The sequence below is a fragment of the Panthera uncia genome, chromosome C2 (genome assembly GCF_023721935.1).
Source record: "Panthera uncia isolate 11264 chromosome C2, Puncia_PCG_1.0, whole genome shotgun sequence".
NCBI classification, from domain to species: Eukaryota; Metazoa; Chordata; class Mammalia; order Carnivora; family Felidae; genus Panthera; species Panthera uncia.
This window is the reverse complement of record NC_064810.1, coordinates 71,717,023-71,742,617: the sequence shown is the minus strand read 5'-3', so window position 1 is coordinate 71,742,617 and position 25,595 is coordinate 71,717,023. Positions and strand designations below refer to the sequence as shown.

The 25,595-nt window shown below is 37.6% G+C and overlaps 1 protein-coding gene and 1 pseudogene across 1 annotated transcript; one reads left to right on the top strand and one right to left on the bottom strand.

Moving 5' to 3' along the window:
- Positions 1–24,129, bottom strand: PPP1R2 (protein phosphatase 1 regulatory inhibitor subunit 2). Its single transcript, XM_049628377.1, has 6 exons — positions 23,711–24,129; positions 10,576–10,683; positions 8,091–8,168; positions 7,347–7,441; positions 2,344–2,511; positions 1–199 (listed from the first exon to the last, which is right to left on the bottom strand). The coding sequence occupies exons 1-6, from the start codon at positions 23,830–23,832 to the stop codon at positions 153–155; spliced, it is 618 nt and encodes a 205-aa protein (XP_049484334.1). The 5' UTR covers positions 23,833–24,129; the 3' UTR covers positions 1–152.
- On the top strand, positions 11,122–11,825 carry LOC125920625 (POU domain, class 5, transcription factor 1-like; annotated as a pseudogene).
- Positions 24,130–25,595: the final 1,466 nt, after the last annotated feature.

The window sequence follows — 25,595 nt, the reverse complement described above, 5'->3', positions numbered from 1 at the left end:
TTTCATTCTAATTAGTCTCTATTTAATTCTTGGCAATATATAATAATTGGTATGCATTTTGGTACTTAAGTCATGAATTGTTGAGAACAAGAAGCAGTGTATTATAGTAACAAGGTTTATATCTGACAATTACAGTGTTGAACAAGTCTTTTCTATGAACTCTGTGATTTGTTTTGCAGTTGGTCACTTGCAGTAGATCCTGCAAAGAAAAAAGAAAAAAAGTCAATATAATTTGTTGTGTACTGCCAACCTTAACTACCTGAGCTAAAGTTCCCTTCCACTGTCATGGATGATAAACAAATGTAAAAACCTAAAAAACAAGTTATATTTGATGTAGCCTAATCAGTCTGACATAAAATCATGTGTGTATTTCCTAAATATTCTAAAAAAAATTTTTAATGTTCATTTATTTTTGACAGAGAAAGAGACAGAGCATGAGTGGGGGAGGGGCAGAGAGAAAGGGAGACACAGAATCTGAAGCAGGCTCCAAGCTCTGAGCTGTCAGCACAGAGCCCGATGCAGGGCTCAAACTCACAGACTAAGAGATCACGACCTAAGCCGAAGTCAGACGCTCAACCGACTGAACCACCCAGGCTCCCCAGGACCTGGAGATTTTAAAAGCCAATTAAGATTTTTTTTTTTTTAAAGTCTCAAAAAGAGTAGAGGACAAATAAGGAATTTACTTCCCTATGCCTTATTACAGTCTTTTCTATCCTTGTGGACTTTATAATGCTAAGTAAGATAAATTCCTGTGTAAGGAGTACTTCATCCCTACTGAAGAAAAATCAGGCACTGAGCTAACACAAATTTTAATCATCTATTGTATTTAAATGAAAAAAATGTGTTTACATTACTAAAGGTGTGAAATCTAAGTCTTAAAAGCAATGACAGACAAAAGCCCAGAGTTATTTGTCAAAAGCCATGACTTAAAAAAAAAATCCTGTTAATATTTGCACAGTGGTACTGGTGCAAATTTCCAGCAAATGAGGGGTATTCCTAGTGCTTTGCCATTGTCACTAAGAATTGATATTGAAAGTCTGAGCAGAAATTGATGAAAAGTTATAACCAAAAAAATGTTCACTTTGAATACATAAAAATACATCACTGAGATATATAGGTAAGTGGGAAAGACTGATTAGGGTATGTCCCTACTAAAAATGGATAATAGGGGTGCCTGGGTGGCTCAGTCGGTTAAGCATCCGACTTCAGCTCAGGTCACGATCTCACGGTCCGTGAGTTTGAGCCCCGCATCAGGCTCTGGGCTGACGGCTCAGAGCCTGGAGCCTGCTTCCAATTCTGTGTCCTCCCTCTCTCTCTGCCCCTCCCCCGTTCATGCTGTCTCTGTCTCAAAAATAAATAAACGTTAAAAAAAAAAAATTAAAAAAAAAATGGACAATAAATTTTAAGAGGAAGAGAGACATGTAACAGTAATTACTTAAAATGTAGTTTGTTCAGTTACATATAAACTAAAAAAAAAAAAATATGGTGAATAAAATGGAAATGAAATGCTATATGAAACAAAATGAAAGGCTAAAGCATAATATAGAATAAACAAAAATATTACAATTAGGACATGAAATGAGACACAATCATCAGGTCCTACACCACAGATTCATATTTCATATATGCTCACCAAAACACTAATAATTATTTACTTTCCAGAGATTTAACTATGAGGCACAACAAATAAAGTAAATCTCCCGTTTTCAAGTACAAAGAGAAGGTAAATGGGCACAAAATCTGTATTAGCGGTATAGAAGATTCACCTACATTAAATACCAGAATAACAGTTTATTAAAAATAAATAAAATCTATTCACTATGATGGATCAAGAGCTGGTAGGTTGCAAGGGCTAACTGTCTGAGACTTAAAAACAAATAGAAAAATCAGCCAGATATTTTATCAATCCAACATTCAAAAGAATCAACACTGGAAAGATCTGACATACTTTGTACTTGAAAGGATGTTAAATAAGTCTTCCATATTAAAAACAGGTTTCTTTTAAAAAGTTTAAACCTTAGATTGGTATGGCAGATAAAATACAATCTGAAACATCAAAAAGACAACACAGCTTAATGTAAAGATAAACATCACTGCTTAAACCAAGTAAACAAACAAAAAACCCCAGCCATATACTTAATGCGTGGTCTTAAATCAACTCTGGGCACAAAAACTTTATTTTGAAATTAGCCATAGGGCTTGAAATTTTAGGAAGTTTGGCATAAGTGAATTTCAAAAAATTTTTCCGAGGCTCTTCAAACTTATGTGTAAAGCAAAACAAAGTATATTATTTAGGCACAAAGAATCATGAGAGTATCAGTGATGATTTCAGAAACATCTAACCTTGATTTGATTGTTCCACGTTCATGCATTCTTCAGCTGCTGTCTCTGACATTTCTTCATCTTCCTCATCATCATGCAGGTCTTTTGAAATTAATTGTCTAGCTAATTTAATATTCAGTCCTTCATTGTAGTGAAGCTTTCTTTTCATTTCAAATTGTCGCTTTTTTTCTACAAGATACAAAAAGTAGGCTTAGAAAGTCTTTAGCTCAAGGACTGGGAAACTACAGCCTGCATCTGTCTGGTCAATAAACTATTATTGGAACACAATCATGCTAATTTGTCTTTGTAATGCTTAAGACTGCTTTTGAACTCAATGGCAGAATGGCAGGGTTGAGTAGGTACAATAGCAACTATATAGCCCACAAAACTATTAAACTATTTACTACCTGGCCCTATCTCTTTTAGATGGTTCAAGTATATCTTAAAGGTAGAATAGGAATAAAAGCCCTTAATAGTTACATTTGTGAAGAAAACTTAAAGATGCAAGAAAAATCTCAAGAGTAGAATGAGAAAAAGAGCAAGGGATATAATACCATACATATGTCAGGTACAAAGCCTGCACGCATGTGTATGCATACGCACAGAAAATATAACTCAACAAGTAACAGTGGTTACAATTCTGGGTCAAAGAACTATGGGGTAATTTTAGTCTTCCATTTTTATAATTACAAATTCCTTTTATCCACTAAGAAACTGCCGTGACTTAAAACACTGCTAGCTAAACACATAACCTCATTCCCAGAGTAATTTTAAGAAAAGGCTATTATAAGGCACAGTGAAGTGACCCTAGACTATTCTTTCATTTATGGTCTTCAGCATAGATATACAAAGTTAGTGGCAAATAAATATAACTGATATTTTGTAAATAGCATTTAAACATTAACTGTTTACGAAGAAATAGTTCTGAGATTTTAAAACTTCTTAGACCAGTGAATAAAAAAGGGGGGGGGGTGACATAAAATTGCCAACTGTTTATTCTGTCAAACAAGAGCATTAAAATTCATTTGCAATAGTTTTATTACAGTATTCATTAAACCATTTCAATGCCAAAAAAGCGTAGAGAAAGCTCAGAATAAGACTACTCAAAGTACTTTCTCAATCTCCTCTAATTCCCTCTAAGTTTTCACCATCATCTGCACTTACAGATGCCTTACACTTATTTATGTTTCAAAAGTAGGCATTTATAGTTCTTGTTAGTATTGATCAATCACTTTTCAGCCTCTATTTGGGTTGGAAGAAGGCAAGTTCTGAGACTAACAGCCATCTCAGTATTCCATAAACATTTGTTTCAAACTACCAAGATCTTGCCAGGCATCTTTCTTCTTCTCTATTTAAAAATTACTTTTGTGATTTGATTTATTGTTTGAGAATATGATATGGTAGAAGGAAGTAAAATTTAAAAAAGAGGCCAATAAAAAGACCAAATCCTCATGACTAAATTTTTAGTGACGCCTTTCAAGTATTCAGATGATGTAAAAACCAATGATAAAAAGCACACACAAAAATGGTTTTACAAACTTACAGTGACAAAGTAAGTCATGGAGATGTAAAATACAGCGTAAGGAATACAGTCAGTAATACCATAATAACATTGTATACAGTGACAGATTGTGACTATATTTATCATGATGAGCACTGAGTAGTGTATAGAGTTGTTGAATCAGTATGCTGTGTGTCTGAAGCTAATTTAACATCAATTATACCTCAATAACAAATTTTTAAAAATGGTTCTGATTGCCTCCAATACCAGATATATTTACTAAAAAGGTAATATTTATCATTACAAAGCAACATACGTTTATGGCAGAAACTTAAAAAAAAAAAAACAATTTCCTCACTCAAATTACCATTAACTTTAGAGCATTTTCTAAAAATATGTTTTTTCTAAAAATAACTCATATATTTTTATATATGCTGTTTTTTCACTTACTCTATAGTTAGGATTACCATATGTCCCTGTTTGCCCAGGCAAGTTTAGTTTATGTGCACCATCTGATGAAATATAGTATGACCCTTTCTTTCATTCTAAAATGATCCCGAGTTTAGACAATAAGGTATATGAAGATATAGTAAAATTCTGCCACATACGTAGCAGATTTATATAAGTTTTAAATGGTTGTAAAGTACTGAGTTACCATTTCATCTTCTATTCTTGGGTGAAAGACTTCTGATTCCCCTCCTTTGTATTTTCAGTGTTTTTATAGTGTAATACACATACATTTTTGTGTTTTGGTTCTATGATTTTCTCAATATGAACTAGTGTTTTTTGCAAATCATGCATCAGGACTCTTTAGTGAGTCACAACCAGCATTTTTTAGAAAATGAAAACAGAATAAACTGGATTGCACTACATATACTAAAGGTGAGTACTGTTTCTTTTTGTAATTTATGCATACATGTATACTGAGTATGACTTTGTAAAAAATGTTTACAAAACATTGGAACAGACTCTGGAAAACTGAATTGCTAGATCAAAGGGTGTCATTTTCTTTTAAAGCTTGGGGCTCATATATTGCTATACTGCCCTCCAGAAAAGCCAAACCATTTTTCATGCCCACCAACAGTGTATCAGTAACTTATTTCTCCACATTCACAGCCAAAGAAAAATTGTCATTCATTCTAATCTCCGTTGATCTGAAAGGAAAGAAAGGTACTAAGATGCTGTTTTAATTTGTAGTTTCTTATTCCAAGGAGTTGATGTTAACGTGTTTGTGAACACTACTGATAGTCTAAGAAAATTATTTATTTTAAATTCTAAGAGATGTTGAATTTGGTTTTGCTTGTTACAGATATATCCTAATTTTACAATATTTAAAATGTATGGCATAAATTTAAAATATGCAATCTATTCATTTCATAGAAAGATGCTAATACTACTGGTCTCAACCTTCTTTGAATATTTATGCCCATTTTATCTACAATCCTTGTATGGTAGAGAAACACATTGCAAAGAGTACAAGGACATTAAGATTTCAACCCTGGCTCTAACAATAATCAACTCTCTATGTGAACTTCACAAGTGAGTCTCTTTTGTATACTTTTTTTTAACTATTCTATAAAATAATATAATGCAGAACATACCAATTATTTAAATTATTAAAAGTTATTATTCACTGAACACTTACAATATGAATCAGCTTTAAATCCTTTATCTTATTTATTTTTTAAATTTTTTTTTCAACGTTTTTTATTTATTTTTGGGCCAGAGAGAGACAGAGCATGAACGGGGGAGGGGCAGAGAGAGAGGGAGACACAGAATCGGAAACAGGCTCCAGGCTCCGAGCCATCAGCCCAGAGCCTGACGCGGGGCTCGAACTCACGGACCTCGAGATCGTGACCTGGCTGAAGTCGGACGCTTAACCGACTGCGCCACCCAGGCGCCCCTCCTTTATCTTATTTAATGCTCACATTACCTCTAAATATTTTTATAGATCCCAATTTGAAATGAAGAAACTGAAGTTCAGAGAAATTACAAATTAGACAAGAGATACCTGGAGTACAAATTTAGATTTGTTTGACTCCATAGCCTGTATCTTAATTGTTATACTATCAGTTACAAGATAATTTTTTCTAAGGATTTCTACCAATAAACAAAGACTTTCAAATATGTAATTTGTTTAAAGGCAATAAACACCTACATGAGTCAGTAACTCTACCAGCAGGAACTGAACTTTTGAAATTGTAATCAAATTGCTCCCCCTGCTGGCTAATCCATGTAACTACAATTTGAGGAAAAATCCCTTAATGAAAACTGACAGTATAGATTAATAATAAATTCCTTTTCTCAACAGATCATGTTTTCAAGAGAATAATGAGGAAACCAGGTCTAGAAACAACTTCTATTTGAAACTGTTTTCAAGGGTCTTTTGGAGTATATTTTTGAAAAGTAATTAGGAAGTCACTGAGGGTACAAGACCTATAATACAACTTGAGATTGGGCTATCTGTATATGGCTCCTTTGTATAACAATTAGGCTCAGACCATCATAGTTTGTTGAATATGCTATATTCTGAAGATGACAGACAGGAATAACAAATTATATCTTAGGAGCTACACATGACAAAGATCCTGAGGATTAAGTAGCATAATATTCAAAATTTTAGCCGTACAGTTTCAGAACTCTTTTACAGTACAGGTAACACCTGTGGCTTCAAGTACACTACTACTCTTTCTTTTTGTGAGGGTACGTGTGTTTTACTTGCATCGTTTTCCCTATATAGGCTTGGCTTTTCCTTTTAAAAATAGTTAAACTATATAAACAATTTTAATTCTTGAAAAAACTATACATTGACATGGTCAAAAAGTTTAAAAAGTAACAAAGTGAAATATCTTGTCTTCTTACCTCCACAGATAACCAGTGTTATTTGTAAAAACAGAAACCGTGAGTAGGTAGCAATGCCTTAACTACCTACTGTGTGGGCTACAAGAGCCTCTTCCAACCCTGTTGAGAGAGGTCTTATCTCCTTGTCTATGACATTACTGTTCTTTTCGTTCAATGTTCAATGGGACCTAATAAAGATCTTCACTCTACATCTAACCATCTTGGTTCATTTGGCAAGTTTCACTGCTGTTTTAAAAAAGAAAAAGCACAAGCAATTGGGAAATTAGCTCTCACTGGTATACATTTTAAGATCACCCAAATATTCAAAGACTCTAAAGCACTAATTTACTAAATACTTACTGAGCATCTACTCTATACCAAATAGTAAAAAAAAGTACAAAGAAAATAACACTTACAAAAAGATGGTAATATTTTCCCAAATTCTTGTAATTGGGGGGGGGGGGGGGGGGGGGGGGGGAAAGTTGTTATCCAATAAACCCACACAAGCAGAATCTGAATTATAAAAATGTTGCTCCCTAATCCCCCCACCATCCACTTCCTCAAAAGGAAAACCACTTGACAACCTTCAAATAATGGATTATTAAATAAATTATTAAATAATGAATTCATTTTAGCAAAAATTATTAGCACACTGCTAAAAGCAGTAAAGGAAATGAACTACCTTGTTCTTCAGGTGAGAGGTCACTATCCTCATCTTCACTGCTTTCTTGTTCATGAACCCGATACTTTGGCTCTGAGCCTTCAGCAGCAGCTAATCTACACAACAATCATTTACAAAGACATCAACACTGTGATATTCTTTTATTGAGTGTCTCATTCAACTTCTCAGTCTCATAAAAACATTTAAAGATCATTAATATGCTAACTATAACCTGATGAGGAAAATAAAATAAAGTGGGAATGAGTATAGAAACCAGTAAGCAACAAGAACAGTGGAGGGTGACAGAAATCAATGAACAGCAAAGGAATAGAGCTTTTTGTTTATGAACCCACTTATTTTTGCCTTTCTTACTTCAATCTTTTTTAAAGTTTATTTATTTTTAAGAAATCTCTAGATGCAGACCCAATATGGGGCTCGAACTCATGACCCCAAGATCGAGTCCCATGCTTTTGACTGAGCCAACCAGATACTCCATCTTACTTAGATCTTTAAAACACAGTATATTTAAAAAAAAAAAAAAAAAAAAAAAGCATAGGGTATTGACAAAAGGAACCTGTGTACCAGCCTCTAGTACTCTAATCTTTCTGCTACCTGCATACTTTGATTTTAATCTAGAAACAAGTTGCTATGAAAAATCCAGATAAACTTAGCACATGCTTTTTCACACTTGTACAAGTGGAATGCATTTAACTCTGCACAATTAAGCACGAGTAAAAATACTTCATAGTAGTCTTCAGTACTTACTTCTTTGCTAAGATATCTGGGGTCAAGGCTTCAGTGGTTTCTGAATCACTCAAAGCATCTTCATCATCACCTACCATACTAGAATGACAGCACATTATAATTAATACCTGAACTATAATTTTTCAAGCAGAAAAGCAAGGTAGAGAACTGTAATTCTATTGATTTACTTGTATCGACATATTTATAGCTCTGTTGTCATCTTTAAGCCTTAATTTTGTTTCTATTTCATGCAGACATTTAAAAATTCAGCACTAATCAAGAAAATCCTCCAAATGATCTACTGTAGCCATGAAAATAAATATTAACAACTCGAATCATTTGTAAAAAATAAAAATACTCCAATTATTCCATCCAGCGGGAGGAAACAAATATGTAGGAAAACAATAACAAAACCACTGTCTGGTTTCAGAATATGTATTTGTACATCAACCTGAAGATAGAAACAAATGATCTATATAGACATAAGGTTAGGTAAAATACCGTAATTAGATCCTAAAAGACCCAATTCAGAAAGTTAAAAAGCTATTTATATTTAGCTTTCCCAATCTAACTCTAATAAAACATTTTCTCCCCACTTAATTACAAACATGGGCATCTTTAATTCTCAAGTCGCTGAAAGGTGTATAAAAGCAGAAGTCACCTATATATTTTTTTTTTAATTTTTTTAACGTTTATTTATTTTTGAGACAGAGAGAGACAGAGCATGAATGGGGGAGGGTCAGAGAGAGGGAGACACAGATTCTGAAACAGGCTCCAGGCTCTGAGCTGAGCTGTCAGCACAGAGCCCGATGCGGGGCTCGAACTCACGGACCGCGAGATCACGACCTGAGCCGAAGTCGGCCGCTTAACCGACTGAGCCACCCAGGTGCCCCAGAAGCCACCTATATTTTTAAAAAATGCTGATTTATACCTTTCCTGGTTGAGGAGACAAGTTAAATAAGTGCTATAGTTTAGATAATGCTCTTTTTTCCATGGGAAGTTGAAATAAACTCATTTACATTATTGGATATAATTAAACAGAGGAGGATAAAATAATCTATCAACTTGCAAAATTTCTACAGACAACTCTAAGTTATGCTATAAAATTTACAGACGAATCGTGTGTTTGTGTGTGTATATATACACATACGTACATGTATAGAGAAGCATAACTTTTGTACCCTGTGAAATTTTTTTTTTAAGTTTAGTTATTTGAGAGAGAGAGAGAGAGAGAGAGAGAGAACAGGGGAGGGGTAGAGAGAGAGAATCCCAAACAGGCTACACACCAGCAGCACCGAGTCCAACACGGGGCTCGAATTCATGAGCCGTGAGATCATGACCTGAAATCAAGAGTTGGACACTTAACCAACTGAGTCACCCAGGCACTCCAACAGTGTGAAATTCTTTAGTATAACATGATTAGATCTATTAAAAGCATCTTCTTCTATTAAATAAAACTCTTTTTAAAAAGGGCCATTAAAGAAATTGGTAAAACTGAGCACTAAGTCAGGGTGCCTGGTGGCTCAGCTGGTTAAGCAGCCAACTTCAGCTCAGGTCATGATCTCGCAGTGTGAGTTCAAGCCCCATGTTGGGCTCTGGGCTGACAGCACAGAGCATGGGAGCCTGCTTGGGATTCTTTGTCTCCCTCTGTCTCTGCCCGCCCCTGCTTGCACTCTGTCTCTGTCTCTCAAAAATAATAAACATTAAAAAAAAAATTTTTTTTAAAAAGAGCACTAAGTCGATAAAAGCAAAGCACACGTGTGTGTGTGTGTGTGTGTGTGTGTGTGTGTGTGTGTAGCCTCAATTACTTAAGGACCAAATAACTTTGACAACTCCCAGAGGAAGGATATAGGTAAGGTAAAGGGGGGGGGAGGGAGCAGTACCTAATAAAATACCATTCAGATTTATTATATTTTAAATATAAACAGTCTAAAAATAATGCCTATGACTGTTTTTTTGAGTCACATACAATTTTAATTCTTTTCAGATAGTTATTTCTAACCAACACAGATAATAAAGGATATCTATTACAATTATTGAAAAGGAAGAAAGCCCTGATTTTTGCTTCTGGTACAATAAAAGCTTTAAGACATGTTTTATATTATATACTTGTAATCAGAAAAACAAGGGCATTAACTTTTCATAAATAATATGTCTATTTCTTCCCTCAAGCTTTATTAGTATTGAGTTTCAGTACCTGTACCTATTTCATTATCTCTTTCTACCTTTGTCACAATCTTCATGTTTATTCTTGTTTTTAGTGTTTTTACGAGGGACCGCTGAGTTACAACAAACATTTACTACTACAATTATGATGTACAAACGGATCCCCCAAATTTTAAAGTTACATATTACTTATACTATTATACAAAAATATTCAGTTAAGTTACTGATTAGTGCTCCAGTAGCAAGTATAAAATCATACAGAAACTTAAATCAGCTGTTATCCAGAAGCTCAAATCGAATGCAAAATGGAAGTAAAAAAGGAATGTCTGGGAAACATTACCTATGGTAAGGAGTGCTAGGTTCATCTATTTTCATTAAACCATAGTCTTTGTCTGCTGGATGGTATGTCGCCAGGATGTTCATTTCATCCCACTTCTGGGATTTTTTACTAAAATTAAAAAGAAAAACAAATTCCCTCAGTGAAGTAAAAGATAAAAAATGTGCACATCTAAAGTTCACAAACATCCAAATCCCACATTTCAACTTCTATTTGACTGCTAGCTTCTATTTTTACAAATACTTTCTTGGAATAGAAAGTGACTTAGGGTAAAAGCCTAAGTAATTACAATAAATGTCAGTAAATATTTTATAGAATACTTAGTGCCCACATATTAAAACCACTATTTAGAATCTTCACCAGGCATTCAAGACACTATTACATTATGACATGCTTAGTCTTATCTGACCTATGGAATTAACAACAGCAAAAAACCTGAAATTTACACACTGCATGATATTAGTTGAGGATTTTTCATCTACTAGTAACCGTTCAATAAAAAACAACAAGATGTTTCCAGGCCCTGAGCTTGGGGTGCCTCTGTTCCTCATGGTGGGACACCTGGATTCTGCTTTGGCCTTCTTGTCCCTCCAGGCAGTGGAGGCGATAGGCAATGGAGATGATGGGCAGGGAAGGCCAGAGCCCAGCTGGGTTGACCCTCAGACCTGGCTGAGCTTCCAAGGCCCTTCCAGTGGGTCAGGAATGGGACAGGGGGTTTTGGGCCAGGCCCTGAGATGTGGGGGATTCCCCCACGCCCCCATGCTGTACGAATTATGAGGGAAGACGGCATACTGTGGACCTCAGGTTGGAGGTCCTGGCAGCCTGGAGACCTCTCAGCTGGAGGGTGAGTGGGGAGCCAGGGTGGAGAGCAACTCTGAGGGGGCCTTCCCCAATCCCTGCGGTGCTCCACCTGGGGCTGTGAAGCTTGAGCAAAACCCTAAGGAGTCCCAGGACATCAAAGCTCTGCAGACCTGGAACAATTTGCCAAGCTCCTGAAGCAGAAGCGGATCACCCTGGGATATGCTCGGGGCAATGTGGGGCTCACCCTGGAGGTTCTCTTTGGGAAGGTGCTCAGCCAAATGACTATCTGCTGTTTTGAGGCTCTGAAGCTCAGTTTCAAGAACATGTGTAAGCTGTGGCCCCTGCAGAAGTGGGTGGAGAAAGCTGACAACAATAAAAATCCACAGGAGCTATGCAAAGCAGAGACCCTTGGGCAAGCCCAAAAGAGAAAGCAAACAAGTGTCAAGAACTGAATGAGAGGGGCGCCTGGGTGGCGCAGTCATTTAAGCGTCCGACTTCAGCCAGGTCACGATCTCGCGGTCCGTGAGTTCGAGCCCCGCGTCAGGCTCTGGGCTGATGGCTCGGAGCCTGGAGCCTGTTTCCGATTCTGTGTCTCCCTCTCTCTCTGCCCCTCCCCCGTTCATGCTCTGTCTCTCTCTGTCCCAAAAATAAATAAAAACGTTGAAAAAAAAATTAAAAAAAAAAAAAAAAAGAACTGAATGAGAGGCAACCTGGAGGACATGCTCCAAAACCTACCCTGCAACAGATCAGCCACACTGCCCAGCAGCTCAGGCTTGAGAAGGATGTAGTATGAGTGTGGTTCTGCAATCATTGGCAGAAGGGCAAACAAGCAGTGACTGTTCGCAACAAGAGGATTCTGAGGCTCTGCATCCCCTTTCTCAAGGGCACCAGTATCCTTTCCTCTGGCACCAGGGCTCCATTTTGGTACCCCAGGCAATGGGGGCCCTCACTTCACTACACTGTACTCTTCAGTCCCTCTCCTTAAGAGTGAAGCCTTTCCTTCCATCTGTCACCACTCAGGTCTCTCCCATGCAAAGTGAGGTGCCAGCCCTTCCCAGGAATGGGGGCCAGAGGAAGGGGGAGAGCTAGAGAAACAAAACCTGGGGTTTGTTCAAACCAGGACTTTAGGATTAAGTTCTTCATCCACTAAGAAAGGATTTGGGAACACAAAGGGTGTGGGGGCAGGGAGTTTGGGGGAAACTGGTTGGAGGGAAGGTAAAGTACAAGGATGCTCTTGTTTTTAATCCCCACATCACTCATAACTTTCTTAAATAAAGAAGCCTGGACACACACAAATAAAATAAATAAAAATAAAAAACACCAAAACTTTCCTTGGCCTAATTTTTTCAAAGATTTTCAAAACAATAAAAAGAATTAGAACATAAAACTGCAGAGAATACCTCACTAAATTTAAATACCATTAATAAAGATTTAGGTTGCAAATAAAATTACAGTTCAGTTTTTCTTTAATCTAGAAAAATAAGAGTTTGCTAAGAAATGGTATATTCAGAGCACCTAAGATAAATTTACTTAAGAGAAATACGAACAAGTGTTTTATAAACATTAGTTAACATCCATTCAACAAAATATTTACACATCTTTTAACGTGTTAAATAATTAGATGACTTAATTATAAATTCTTCTGATCTACTCATTAAAAGAGACGTCAAAGACCTCTCTGCCACCCAAAAATATTTTTTTCTTTTTTAAAAAAAAAATTTTTTTTAATGTTTATTTATTTTTGAGACAGAGAGAGACAGAGCATGAACGAGGGAGGGTCAGAGAGAGAGGGAGACACAGAATCCGAAGCAGGCTCCAGTCTCTGAGCTGTCAGCACAGAGCCCGATGTGGGGCTTGAACTCACGGACTGTGAGATCATGACCTGAGCCGAAGTCGGCCGCTTAACCGACTGAGCCACCCAGGCACCCCAAAAATATTTTTTTTCATACACAGTTTGTGCCTTGGTTATATACTTGAAAATAAAACTACTGTAAAAAATCAATGTAGATTTTACACAGATTCAAATCTTTTCTGCATTTGTCCACACTGGTGAGGTTTTTGTAGTGAGATATTGGTGAGGTATTTTTAATTTTCCTAAATCCACCAACATCCAGATTGAAATGCTCTTGAAAAATTACATTATTTAAACTTTAACACCGTATTTCCTTCATGCCTTGAGTTACCTCAAAATTTTATGTGCCTACTCATGGCAGGTGAGCCTTTTATGTTCTCTTGCTTTCTCCTCCAAAGCACCCCTGCATCCCTATCTCAGACTAAACACTTTTTTCTTCTTCCTATTATGGTAAAATATGCGTAACATAAAATTCACCATTTTAAACCATTTTTAAATATACAGTCGTTCTGTGGCATTAAGTACATTCACACTGCTGTGAAACCACCACCACCACCCAATCTCCAGAACTTTTTCATCTTCCCAAACTGAAACTCTACCCATTGAACACTAACTCCCCATTCTCCCCTCTCCCAGACCCAGGCACCCACAATTCCATTTTCTGTCTCTATGAATTTAACTACTCTAGGTACCTCATGTAAGTAGACTCATAAAGTATTTGTTCTTTTGTGACTGGCTTATTTCACTTAATGTCTTCAAGGTTTATCTATGTTGTGGCATGTATCAAAATTTCCTTCCTTTTTAAGGCTGAATATTCCACGACAGACTAAGTACTTTTGACTACAAGTTCCTTACCCTTTGTTTTATCAAGAGGCAAAGGTGGCCCAGACATACTCCACAAGTGACTAAGACTACAATTCTCACTTTCCCCCCAAAAGCAGTCAGAAATTACCTAATGTCTCTTCGCCATGAAACAGGTAAAATCTTAAAAGCCTGTTACAAAGTTAAAAATTAAGACATATGGGTCCATCACTGGAAGCACAGAAACAAGATTTCTTCTTTGAAGAGTTGTTTTTCTCTTTAAAATTCAGGATGGAATGCACCTGAACTTTCAACTAATCAAATTTAAATCTCACTAGTATTAAAACAACAACAACAACAACAACAACAACAACAAAACTTGATTGAACTAAACTGGAAAAATAGACCCTGCTTTATAATATTGATTTCTTTAGAGGTCTAGTTGCTATCTATCGAGTAATACAGAACTGGACTTGGGGCAGAAAAACAAAACAAAACACAGTTTAACTGGGAGAAAGATATTTAAGGTTCAGGTCTCAGTTACTCTTCACTAGTTCTAGGACTACAGGCAAGTCCAACAAACACCCTGCTTTGGGCTATATTTATTCTACATGGAAATTATAATAAAATGGAGTTTTAGTAAGTCTTCCTTACAATACAGGGTTGTTGAGATAATCAACTGAAATACTGTCTGTGAAAACAAAATTATATAAGTATCATGAAAACATAAGGAGTTTTTATGATTTAAAAAAAAAAAAATTTTAATGTTTATTTCTGAGACAGAGAGACAGAGCATGAGTGGGGGAGGGGCAGAGAGAGAGGGAGACAGAATCCGAAGCAGGCTCCAGGCTCTGAGCTGTCAGCACAGAGCCCGGCGCAGGGCTCGAACTCACAAACTGTGAAATCATGACGTGAGCCAAAGTCAGTCGCTCAACCAACTGAGCCACTCAGGTGCCCCTTATGATTTTAAAATCTAAAGCTTTGGGTTAAAAATCCTGAAATCATATCTCACTTAGCACTATAGAGAATGGGCTGAAAAGGGCATTCTGAAAAGATGTTTAAAGTTGCTTTTGAACTGGATACCGTCCATCTTGCCCTGTAAGACTCAACATTTAAATGATTTTGAAATATTTAAGATCTGCCACAGAATGAATTTTTCTAAAAAAACAACCTGTTCTGTATTTGACTAAGTCTACTGTTTCAGACATTTTGCTAAACATTTCTTATCTATACGTTTCTGTGAATTTAGAAAGCAAATGACTAGGTCCGCTCATGGTCATAGTCTATATAAGGAAACTCGCAGTGAAGAGATACATTTCTAAAGATTTAGGTAACAGACATGATAAAGGAGCTCTGATTAGAAGAGTCACAAAAGAAACAAACATACACAAGCTTTAAGAGAATTAAAGTCTGTGAAGAAAGCAATTCTAATTAATAAACAAAGTGAGACTTATGATACCGTAGCTAATGTTCCCTCCTGAGAAACAAATGTCTCTGAAATGACACCTGGAGTTAAGCGTGAGTCAGAAACAAAAGCACAGGTAAAAGTTTCATAAAACCTGTATTAATAGACAGTCCTATTCTATTAAGACTTCCTATTAAAGATACTGTGAAAGAAAACTAACACATCCATTTATAAAGTTTGAAAGCTGGCAAAACTAAAGTGTGTAAGGATGTATGCTTATATGATTACCACAAAAGTCAGGAGAGTGATTATGTTGGGGGTGGGGGGAGGAAAGAGTGTGACCAGAAAGGGCAGGGGACATTTCTGAAGTAATATAAACATTTTTTTTTTTAAACAGGATGGTGGTTACAGGGGTTTTTATAATATATAATAATTTTATGACATAAATAATTTATAATTTTATAATTTCTTAAACTTTAAAATTACATTTAACACATCTTTCCGTATATGTATTATGTTACAACAAAATACTTAAATATAAATACATATTAATGACCTTGTTAGGTACTTCCTAACTTCAAAGAAAACAAGTTATTTCCTAAACGATGTTAACAATATTGAATTAAAAAATGACAATTTATCATCATTACTTCTTAGGACAGGGGAATGACAGACCTTTGGAGTTTAAGAGGTTCTTCTAATGGGTGGGAAACCAAACACCCTATACATCTATTTTGTGAGATAATATGAGATAAAGAACTGTACGATACAAGCAGAAATAATGTTTCCTTGGAGCACCTGGGTGGCTCAGTCAGTTAAGTGCCTGACTTTGGCTAAGGTCAGGATCTCATGGTCTGTGAGTTCCAGCCTGGCATTGGGCTCTGTGCTGACAGCTCAGAGCCTGGATCCTGCTTCAGATTCTGTGTCTCCCTCTCTCTCTGCCTCTCCCCTGCTCATGCTCTCTCTGTCAAAAATAAACATTAAAAAGAAATTTTTTTTTAAAGAAATGTTTCCTTAAAATTAAGGATAATATTTAATCACAATACCAGCACCTGAACCCATTAACAATTTTGATTTCTGCATATTCTTTCACTATAGGAAATAATATATATTATATAAAAATATATAAGCTATCAGTATATATATAAAAACACATACACAGCCTACATACACATACAAAACAATAAATACAATATATAAAATAAATATACTGATATGGAAGCTGTTACTATATATATTTTAGCATAATAAGCCAAGTTGAAAATAGCAAATTGAAAAATTGCATTTTCTAGTCTTTAATTTTCTTTTTTTTTTTTAAGGTTTTATTTTATTTATTTTTTTTTTTAAATTTTTTTTTTTTTAACGTTTATTTATTTTTGAGACAGAGAGAGACAGAGCATGAACAGGGGAGGGTCAGAGAGAGAGGGAGACACAGAATCGGAAGCTGGCTCCAGGCTCTGAGCCATCAGCCCAGAGCCTGACGCGGGGCTCGAACTCACGGACCGCGAGATCGTGACCTGAGCCGAAGTCGGACGCTTAACCGACTGAGCCACCCAGGCGCCCCTAAGGTTTTATTTTTTAAGTAATCTCTACACCCAACTTGGGGCTTGAACCTTACAACCAGAGATCAAGAGTCCCGACTCAGCCAGGCTTCCCTCTAGTCTTTTTTTTTTTTTAAAGTTTTTTTTAATGTTTATTTATTTTTGAGAGAGAGAGAGACAGAGCATGAACGAGGGAGGGTCAGAGAGAGAGGGAGACACAGAATCCGAAGCAGGCCCCAGGCTCTGAGCTGTCAGCACAGAGCCCAACGTGGGGCTCGAACTCATGGAGCGTGAGATCATGACCTGAGCCGAAGTCAGACGCTTAACCAACTGAGCCACCCAGGCGCCCCTAGTCTTTTTTAACAAATGCACAAGACTCAATAATAAACTGTCCACCTAATGTTAGATATTTATATTAAATCCAAGATTTTCCTATTTAGAATAAAGGAGAAATTACCATATTTGGGCACAATCTATTCAATGATATTTTTAGGATAATTTGCTAGGATAGGTATATCTAAGTTAAAATTTATTAAGGGCTTTATAGTTCTTGATATTGACAACATGGAGTGTCATGTTGTAAAAGTTTTACCTTTTATTTATTTTTTAAATGTTTATTCATTTTTGAGAGAGAGAAAGCACGAGTGGAAGAGCAGCAGAGAGAGACGGAGACAGAATCTGAAGCAGGCTCCAGGCTCTGAGCTGTCAGCACAGGGGTCCCATGCAGGGCCTGAACCCACGAAGTGCAAGATCATGCCCTGAGCCAAAGTCAGACGCTTAACCGACTGAGCCACCCAGGCGTACCCGTCATAAAGTTTTAATAGAGAGAACAATATGTAATGTCCCCAATCATCACCAAACTTTGCCAAGATTGGATATTTGTGCATGTGTTTTCTCCACTGAGCAGGTATAAATCAGTATTTAAAAGGGTGGCTCAGTCAGTTGAGTGCCCAACTCTTGATTTTGACTCAGGTCATGATCCCAGGGTGGTGGGATTGAGCCCCCTCATCAGGCTCCATGCTCAGTGGAGCCTGCTTAAGATTTTCTCTCTCTGTCCCTCTCCCTCACACATGTGCACTCTCTCTAAAAATTAAAAAAATAATTAAAAAAAGCTGGTTTCTTTGTTCATTACCTTATAAATATGGGAAAATGCTTGTTATTTTACTTTCCTTTTATTTTTAAAAGTTTATTTGAGAGTGTGCAAGTGCAAGTGGGAAGGGGAAGAGACAGAGAGAGGGAGAGGGAGAGAGGGAGAGAGGGAGAGAGGGAGAGGGAGAAGGAGAGAGGGAGAGAATCCCAAGCAGGATCTGTGCTGTCAGCACAACACAGAGCGTGATACTGGGCTCGACCTCACAAATCGTGAGATCACGACCTGAATGGAAATCAAGAGTTGGACATTTAACCGACTGAGTCACGCAGGCACCCCTTACTTTCCTTTTATGAATTATGTTTATATACTTTGCCTTTCTACTGGAAACCTTGAGTTTGACTAAGTTCTTTACATACGAGTAACTTCTTCACATCTATATAGATTTACAATGATGAAGAATTATATAAAGCACTCAAATTTAAAGATTTAAACCATGTTGTGTATATATAAACCCAAGAAATATATATATAAGATAATAAACCACATTACGTATCACTACATTATATATAGCCCAAAATTTTTGTTTGCCATTTACTCTCCACTATAAATAGAACTGAAGTTTTATATATTCAAAGCTTTACTCCACTTCCTCAACGTAATACTAAGAGCAAAAGAAATTCTTAGAATTAATCAGCTCCAAAGAAGATAACAATATCTTGAAAAATCATCAATCTAAATAAGGGCGTAAAACAACAGGCTTCAAAGCACACCGGAATTCTTAGGGAGAAGGTAGTGAAGTAGAAGAAACTCTCAGCAGAGGACACTAAATATGGAAATAAGCATCTCTAAAGTTTTGGCAGAATTAACATTAGTTTGGAGTAACAAAATCCAAAAAGCAGGATTTGAGGTTAATTCAAACTGTTTGTATGACCTGCGGTTCATTCTCTCTACCTAGAAAAAAAGAGGGACACCACCACTTACACTGCAGATCTGCTAGGAGCACGAAAGCACCTGCTGGTTTCATTTTCCTCCTCCCACTTGGGAGATTGGTTTTCCTGCAGCCTAAATCTCGTCCAGAAAATCACCCCTTCTCACTTTCACTTTGATAGCTCATATGATGCCACCTCAAAACCTACTCGTACTTCTTGTTGCTTGTGACTTGCTCATTTGATAAGTTTTAGCCACGCTTAGAGTGGGAAGCAAGATTTTGCTTCAAGGTGTTACACTTCTCAATTGCACATTTCAAGAAGTGGTTCTTTCTTCAAATAAAGATTCAACTTACATAAGTTGACAAAGTACAATACTTTGAAGCTTGACACAATTACTGAACAATTAAAGTAAGAGTTAACAATAAAAGCAATCAGTAATCAAGAAGTCACTTTTGGAAAACTGCTCAGTGAGGCTTTGACTATAGTCCATATCCCTTTACAAGCAGAAAAAGATGAAGTTGAAGCATGCTTATATGAAATTATATTAAAGGCAATTAATTCAAGCACAATGTTTTGAAGCAGAATTTGCCTGTATCACCTGAGAGTACCATAGAATTTGAATGGAACATAGTGACTTCAAAGCATACTGTGTAAAACAACCTACTGAGATGTGGGAAAAATTAGACTTCTATATTTATTTCTACTTGAAGACTAATATTTGAGGGTGAGGTACTGAGTTAAAAACTTTACATTTATTAACTCATTTAACAATTAAACTAGGCATGGATATAATGAATAACTCACTGGAAGTCACAGAGCTAGTAACTAGTAGAATCCAAACCCAGGCAATCTAGCCCCAGATTAATCACTAACCTATAACACCTCTCATAAAATAGGCTTTAGTAACATTTCTAAGTTTTTTCTTAATGTTTACTTATTTTTGAGGGGTGGGGGGGAGAGAGAGAGAGAGAAAGAGAGCACGCGTGAAAGTGGCGGAGGGGCAGAGAGCAAGGAAGACACAATCCTAAGCAGGCTCCAGGCTCTGAGCTGTCAGCACAGAGCCTAATGCAGGGCTGGAACTCATGGACCATGAGATCATAACCTGAGCTCAAGTCCAATGCTTAACCAACTGAGCCACCCAGGCGCCCTGTCTTTAGTAACATTTAACTTCATTATTTTCACCAATTCAAAATGCACACGTTTCTCATTTCAACCTCTCTGAAAACATCTTAAAATGGATGGCATCTTATAATTGACAGTATTTTTTTCTTTCTTGGTGGTACATAAAATCATGGTACATCTTAGAATACATGATTTCTTATTTTTGATGAAATGCACATGGCTACTCACCAGATCTGTTATGTTAGACCTTCACAAGTTGTACACTATATTCAAGGTATCCTGATAGAATGGGAATTCCAAAATCATAGGAGATGACAGTGGTGTTCTAATTAGTTGAACAATGTGATAAAATTGAGATTTATCTATAACTGGTTATGTGGATTTACAGATTCTGTCCAGTTGAACTAACCCTCAAAAAATGGTATCTGACAAGTGGTAACTGAAGAAACCATTCCTTGATGATAACAGTACTGTAACAAGAATAAGAAAATAATAGCACTGAGACATCAAAAAAAGTTTGACAAGAACTGTATAAAAAATATTCCAGGACTATTTGAAATATGGCATTATATGAATCTCACTTTAAGTGTATAATGAGCCTTGAAATATTATCCAATGATAGTAATATATGAGATAAATTATAAACATACATATTTGAAGCATATTTGATTTTTTTCCTACTAAAAAGATACACAACAAAAAGTTTAGAGACCACTGGAATAAGACAACTCAACTTCTGGCCTTAGGAAAAAAAAAATCCCTTGGTAACATGTCTCTATGTTAAATAAAATGTTAAATAATATCCTCATAACTAATGAAGTCAGGGTGAAGCAGTGGTATGTGCAGAAAAAGGAAAACTACGACTTGATAAAGAAACCAATAAAAGGTATGGTTACTTGCAGATTCTGAATTTGCAAATATGCCTACTTGATAAAATTTGTAACTCCAAAATCAATACCTGAGGCGTTTTCTCCATCTCTCACAGACATGCACAGAACAGGGAAAAATTTGAGTTGCTCCATACACATCTTCCCAGCTGTTAAACAAGGGGATACTTTATCTTCTTTGCTTTAGCACTCATGTTGTAAGTAAGTGTCTCTTTTGCAGTCCATTTAGTACCACGTTTTCTGCTTTTTTGTTGAATGTATTGTTTTAAATGGCTCCCAAGTGTAGTGCTAAAGTGCTGTCTGGTGCTCTAGGCACAAGAAGGAACCTTGCAGGAACCTAACTCTGTATTTCCCCTTGGAGCAATGGTTCAGTACTCACTAATTCAGTGTCTATGGTTATTATACAGAACAGAACTACTAAGAATAACAAGAATTGACTTAGATCCCTGGTCATTTTCACATTAATCTGAGATTCTTTTGCCTTATACTCTGGTCCAACATTTAAAGGTAAACTATTACACTACACTTACTAGTTTCTGAATTTTCAGTGTATTGTAACTAAGATAGCTATCTCTTTTCAGTCCTCTTTACAGGAAAGGGGGAATACTGGTTGTATTTAAATTAAAATCAAAACATTACAAAGAGTGTTCAACTGTTTTTTGTTTTTTATCATTTCTGTTCAAAGAGGCTCTCATAATAATACTGTTTGCATAAGCTATGACATAAACAATGTGGAGTGTATTACCAATAGAATTTTCTTTGCTACATGACTGTAATCATTAACACTGATCATGAAAAAGCCCATCCCCTTTTACTACTTGGAACCAAACATGAACCTCAATGAATTAGAGCTTTGAAGACTTCAGTGCTAACCCTCTCAACTGGACAAGTCAGTCAAAATCATCTACCCTGGAACCTTGTAAAAGGTCCCTTCTAAGTGAATCTGTCCTGCTAGCAGTCTAGGATAGTGGTTTTCAAGGCAGGAAGACCTGGAAGTAACCCCAGCCAATAACAGAGAGAGGCTAACCCACTGAGTAAGGCCACAGGAAATTATGGCAGATCAAAGTTGAGAATAAGTAGAAGATAAGGAAACAGAGAAAGAGAAAAACAGTAAGTTACTTGGTAGCCAAACAAAAAGAAACTCAAATTAAGCTTGCCAGTGAGAACCACACTCTTGTGGTTGAATACTCTGAAACTGCATAAGAGCTTTCTGCAGTTTGTTTTGTTTTGTAAACTATCTTGGTCTTCCTGCTATAGCTATGTGCCCATGAGATTTGTTTTCTTAATTTAGTAACCTACAACCAATTCCCCACCAATTCCCACTTGAAGCAGCTTACCCAAAAGACAGGTTTGAAAATTTCCTGTTAGAGAATGTAAGTCAAGCATCCAAAGGCCATGATTCTATGCTGTCATCCTACTTAGTGTTTTCTTTAAGGTAACACAAATTTCCATAAATCTATGTGGTGGGAAATTTGATAGCAGTAGTTCATTTTACAGACCTAAATTGATATTTGAACAGGTTTGCTCTAGTTGCAATATTTTAAATTTTTACAAACATCCTCATTTTACCTTTATGACCTTACAGATTTCAATAACTTCTCTCCAGAATGAGGAGTCTTTATACTTTTAGTTATCTTAATAACACCGAAGCCCCCTAGCACTTCTAATCCAGTGGTATATTTTACACTCTACTGTACTGTACTACTTATGTTTTCATTGAGCATGGCACCTTGGATATCTTCCTCTGTGCAAATACATCTATCTCATTTTTTTTAAAAGGCTGGTGTATTGTTTCATTATATAAATGTACCATAATTAATATTTCACCAGTCCTTATTAACAGACCTTGGGTTGTTTCCAATTATTTACTATAACAAAATGCTATTGGGCAACATCTCTTTACATGTGTATGTGTGAGTATGAAAGACTAAAACATCACTAGATCATTTTAAGTGGCTACTCTCTGAACTGTTCTGAGTTTAGTTATGCCTTCCAAGAGGAACAAAGACTAGAAAGTACTCCTAATTCTTGCTGCAGATACAAAAACAATTAGCAATAAGTATATTTTCATTAAATATAGACCAAAGACTTGGAAAATTTTTGTTCCCCTTAGTGGAGAGAAAATGACAAACCAGGATCTACCATACCAGACTGAGTAAGGCATGATCTTCACCTAAAAAGGAATGACTGTGGAAGCTCAATTAGAAAAATGGGGAAAAGGGTCTCTTTTATGGAGAGGCCTCCTATTGGCTTGAGACCAGATTTTAAAGGGTTCACATAAGAAGAAAAGACTTTTATCATTGAAAAATTTTAGATACCTCAGATACGAAGTTAAGAAATTATAAAAGCTTAACAGGTGAAGCTCTGAAACTTCTATTTGATTCTTTAATGTTCCCAATTTCCCAAAGTTCAAAGATCAGATGTTTGTTTTACAAAATATTACATCTGCGCATATACTTTTAAAAAAGAAAAAAAACAAAAATGATAAACGTCATAGCTCCTGTCTTCTTTAAATCACTCTAGCCGGCACCCTGGCCGGAGGACGGAGACCCGAGCGGTGCCGGGGCCGCATCCCCAGAGCTGCCCCGGTCGCCGGTCAGCGCTCAGGGTCGGGGTCGGGGCCGGTAACGGCGGCGGGGAGGAAGGCGAGGCCGCCCGAGCGGGGAGGAGCTTCCCAGGCCCACCCGCGGCCGTCGCTCCCGGCTCTCACCTCAGCTCTTCGTCGACACTCCGACCGGGCTGTTCGGCCGAGGCCACCACAGAGGAAGTCGTAGAACTCTTGTTCTTCAGGATCCCCTTGATGGGCCGATGCGAGGCCGTCGAGGCCGCCATTGCCCGCCGCTCCGGCGGTCGGCTCAGCGTCGCTGCTTGGCGCCGGGTCCAGGAAGGAAAGGGCTGGGCGCGTGCACAGACTCGCCAGGCAGCCGCGGAGCCCGCCTGGGGCTAAAGCGGCCGCACCTGCTGTCGCGGAGACGACTACCGGAGTCGTTGTGACGACACAACGACCCCGACGCCAGGGCCGACGCCGCGCGGCTGGCGGCCCTTCGCGCGCCCTTCGCCACCGACACCTAACCGCGGCCCGCGGAGAGAAGCCGGCCTACTGCCCCAGCGCGGGAGCGACGCCGACGCTGAAGCCGAAGCCAAGCGGACCCGCCCTCTCGCGATATCTAGGGAGGGGCGGGGGCGGGGCGAGAACAAAGCCTACCTCCTCTTGTTCTCGCCCCGCCCCCTCCCGGTCTTTTGGTCCTCTCGACCCTACCCGGGCTCGGTCGCAGAGAGCTCAGGAGCTGTTTTAGAGAAGGTTCAGAGGTTTCTGGTTTGCCTCTCGGGAGGAAGAGAGAGAGGGAGAGCGAGTTACAGCTCTCTCACTCCCACCGCTTTATAGGGTCCATATTGTTATTTCTGTTTTATAGATAGGAAAACTGACGCTCAAGGTGACATCATTCCCCAAAGATACTATCTGATTTTCAGAGAAATGATATATGTGTCCCCTCTTTATTTCCATTTAACCGCATAAAATGTTTTAGCTATTATAAATTCATGGAATATTTGCATTAGAATGCTCCTTAGAGACCTGCTTTGAAATCACAGAATATTGACTTCTATGAAATCATAGAATACCAGCATTGAAATAGTCTAACCTAGTTTTACCATTGGAGTAGCTAAAGGACAGAGAAGAGTGACCCAACCACTAATATCAATTGTAGTGTGCGGTCATAGAACTTGAGACTTCTGACCTCTGGTGTTTCTGGGTCTGGTCTTCCCCCATTTTACCACATTCTCCCTGTGTTTGTAATCCCATGGAAAAATATTGCAGGGAAATTTCTCTAGAATTGCAGTCTATAATGTGTCTCCCTACAAATTTTAGGAAATTCATTTAAGATACCCAGTTGTCCAACACTGCATAAAATTGGCCAGAAATCTTGGGTGCTGTCTAGGTGGTTCTAAGAAGAATCCCAAAGGAGAAACAAACAAAACACACACACACACACACACACACACACACACACACACACACACATCCTCCCCAAGTTATTCTATGCCTGAGTGTGAAGGAAAGATCTCAGAGAGGACTTTGATAAAAGGAGACAGCTTGAGACTCTAAGGTGTCAGGATATGCACAGGATACGCGGGTGTCCAGGTTGTGGATGTTGTAAGGAGATGAAGATTCTGTGGAATGAAAGGGCAGAATTTTTTGAAGCTCTGGTAACAATCTCAGAACCGTGCTGTATATAGTCAAGCTAGGGCTAACAGAGGGAGTGGTGTCCACTCCAGCCCTACCCAGCCTCTCACCATGCAGTGTCAGCATCAGGAGTTGTACAGATTGCAAAGGTAGAAGTCTCAGAGATTAACCAAGTTGCTTCCTGTTATGGATTGAATTGTGTCCCCCTAAAAATAAGATATGTTGAAGTACCTCAGAGTGTAAACTTATGTGGAAATAGGGTAATTGCAGATCTAATTAGTTAAATTAATATGAGGTCATACTGGAGTTGGATGGGCTTTTAGTCTAATATGATTGGTATCTCTGTAAGAAGATGACCATATAAAGACAGAGAATGCCATGTGATGGCAGAGGACTGGAGTGATGCATCTAT

Excerpts from the sequence above, each read along its gene's own strand:
- PPP1R2 (XM_049628377.1), bottom strand. The coding sequence starts at position 23,832 with ATGGCGGCCTCGACGGCCTCGCATCGGCCCATCAAGGGGATCCTGAAG. Across the intron at positions 10,684-23,710 it reads AGTGTCGACGAAGAGCTGAG|TAAAAAATCCCAGAAGTGGG; the intron begins GTGAGAGCCGGG and ends TTTTAATTTTAG. Across the intron at positions 200-2,343 it reads CGTGGAACAATCAAATCAAG|GATCTACTGCAAGTGACCAA; the intron begins GTTAGATGTTTC and ends TTTTCTTTGCAG.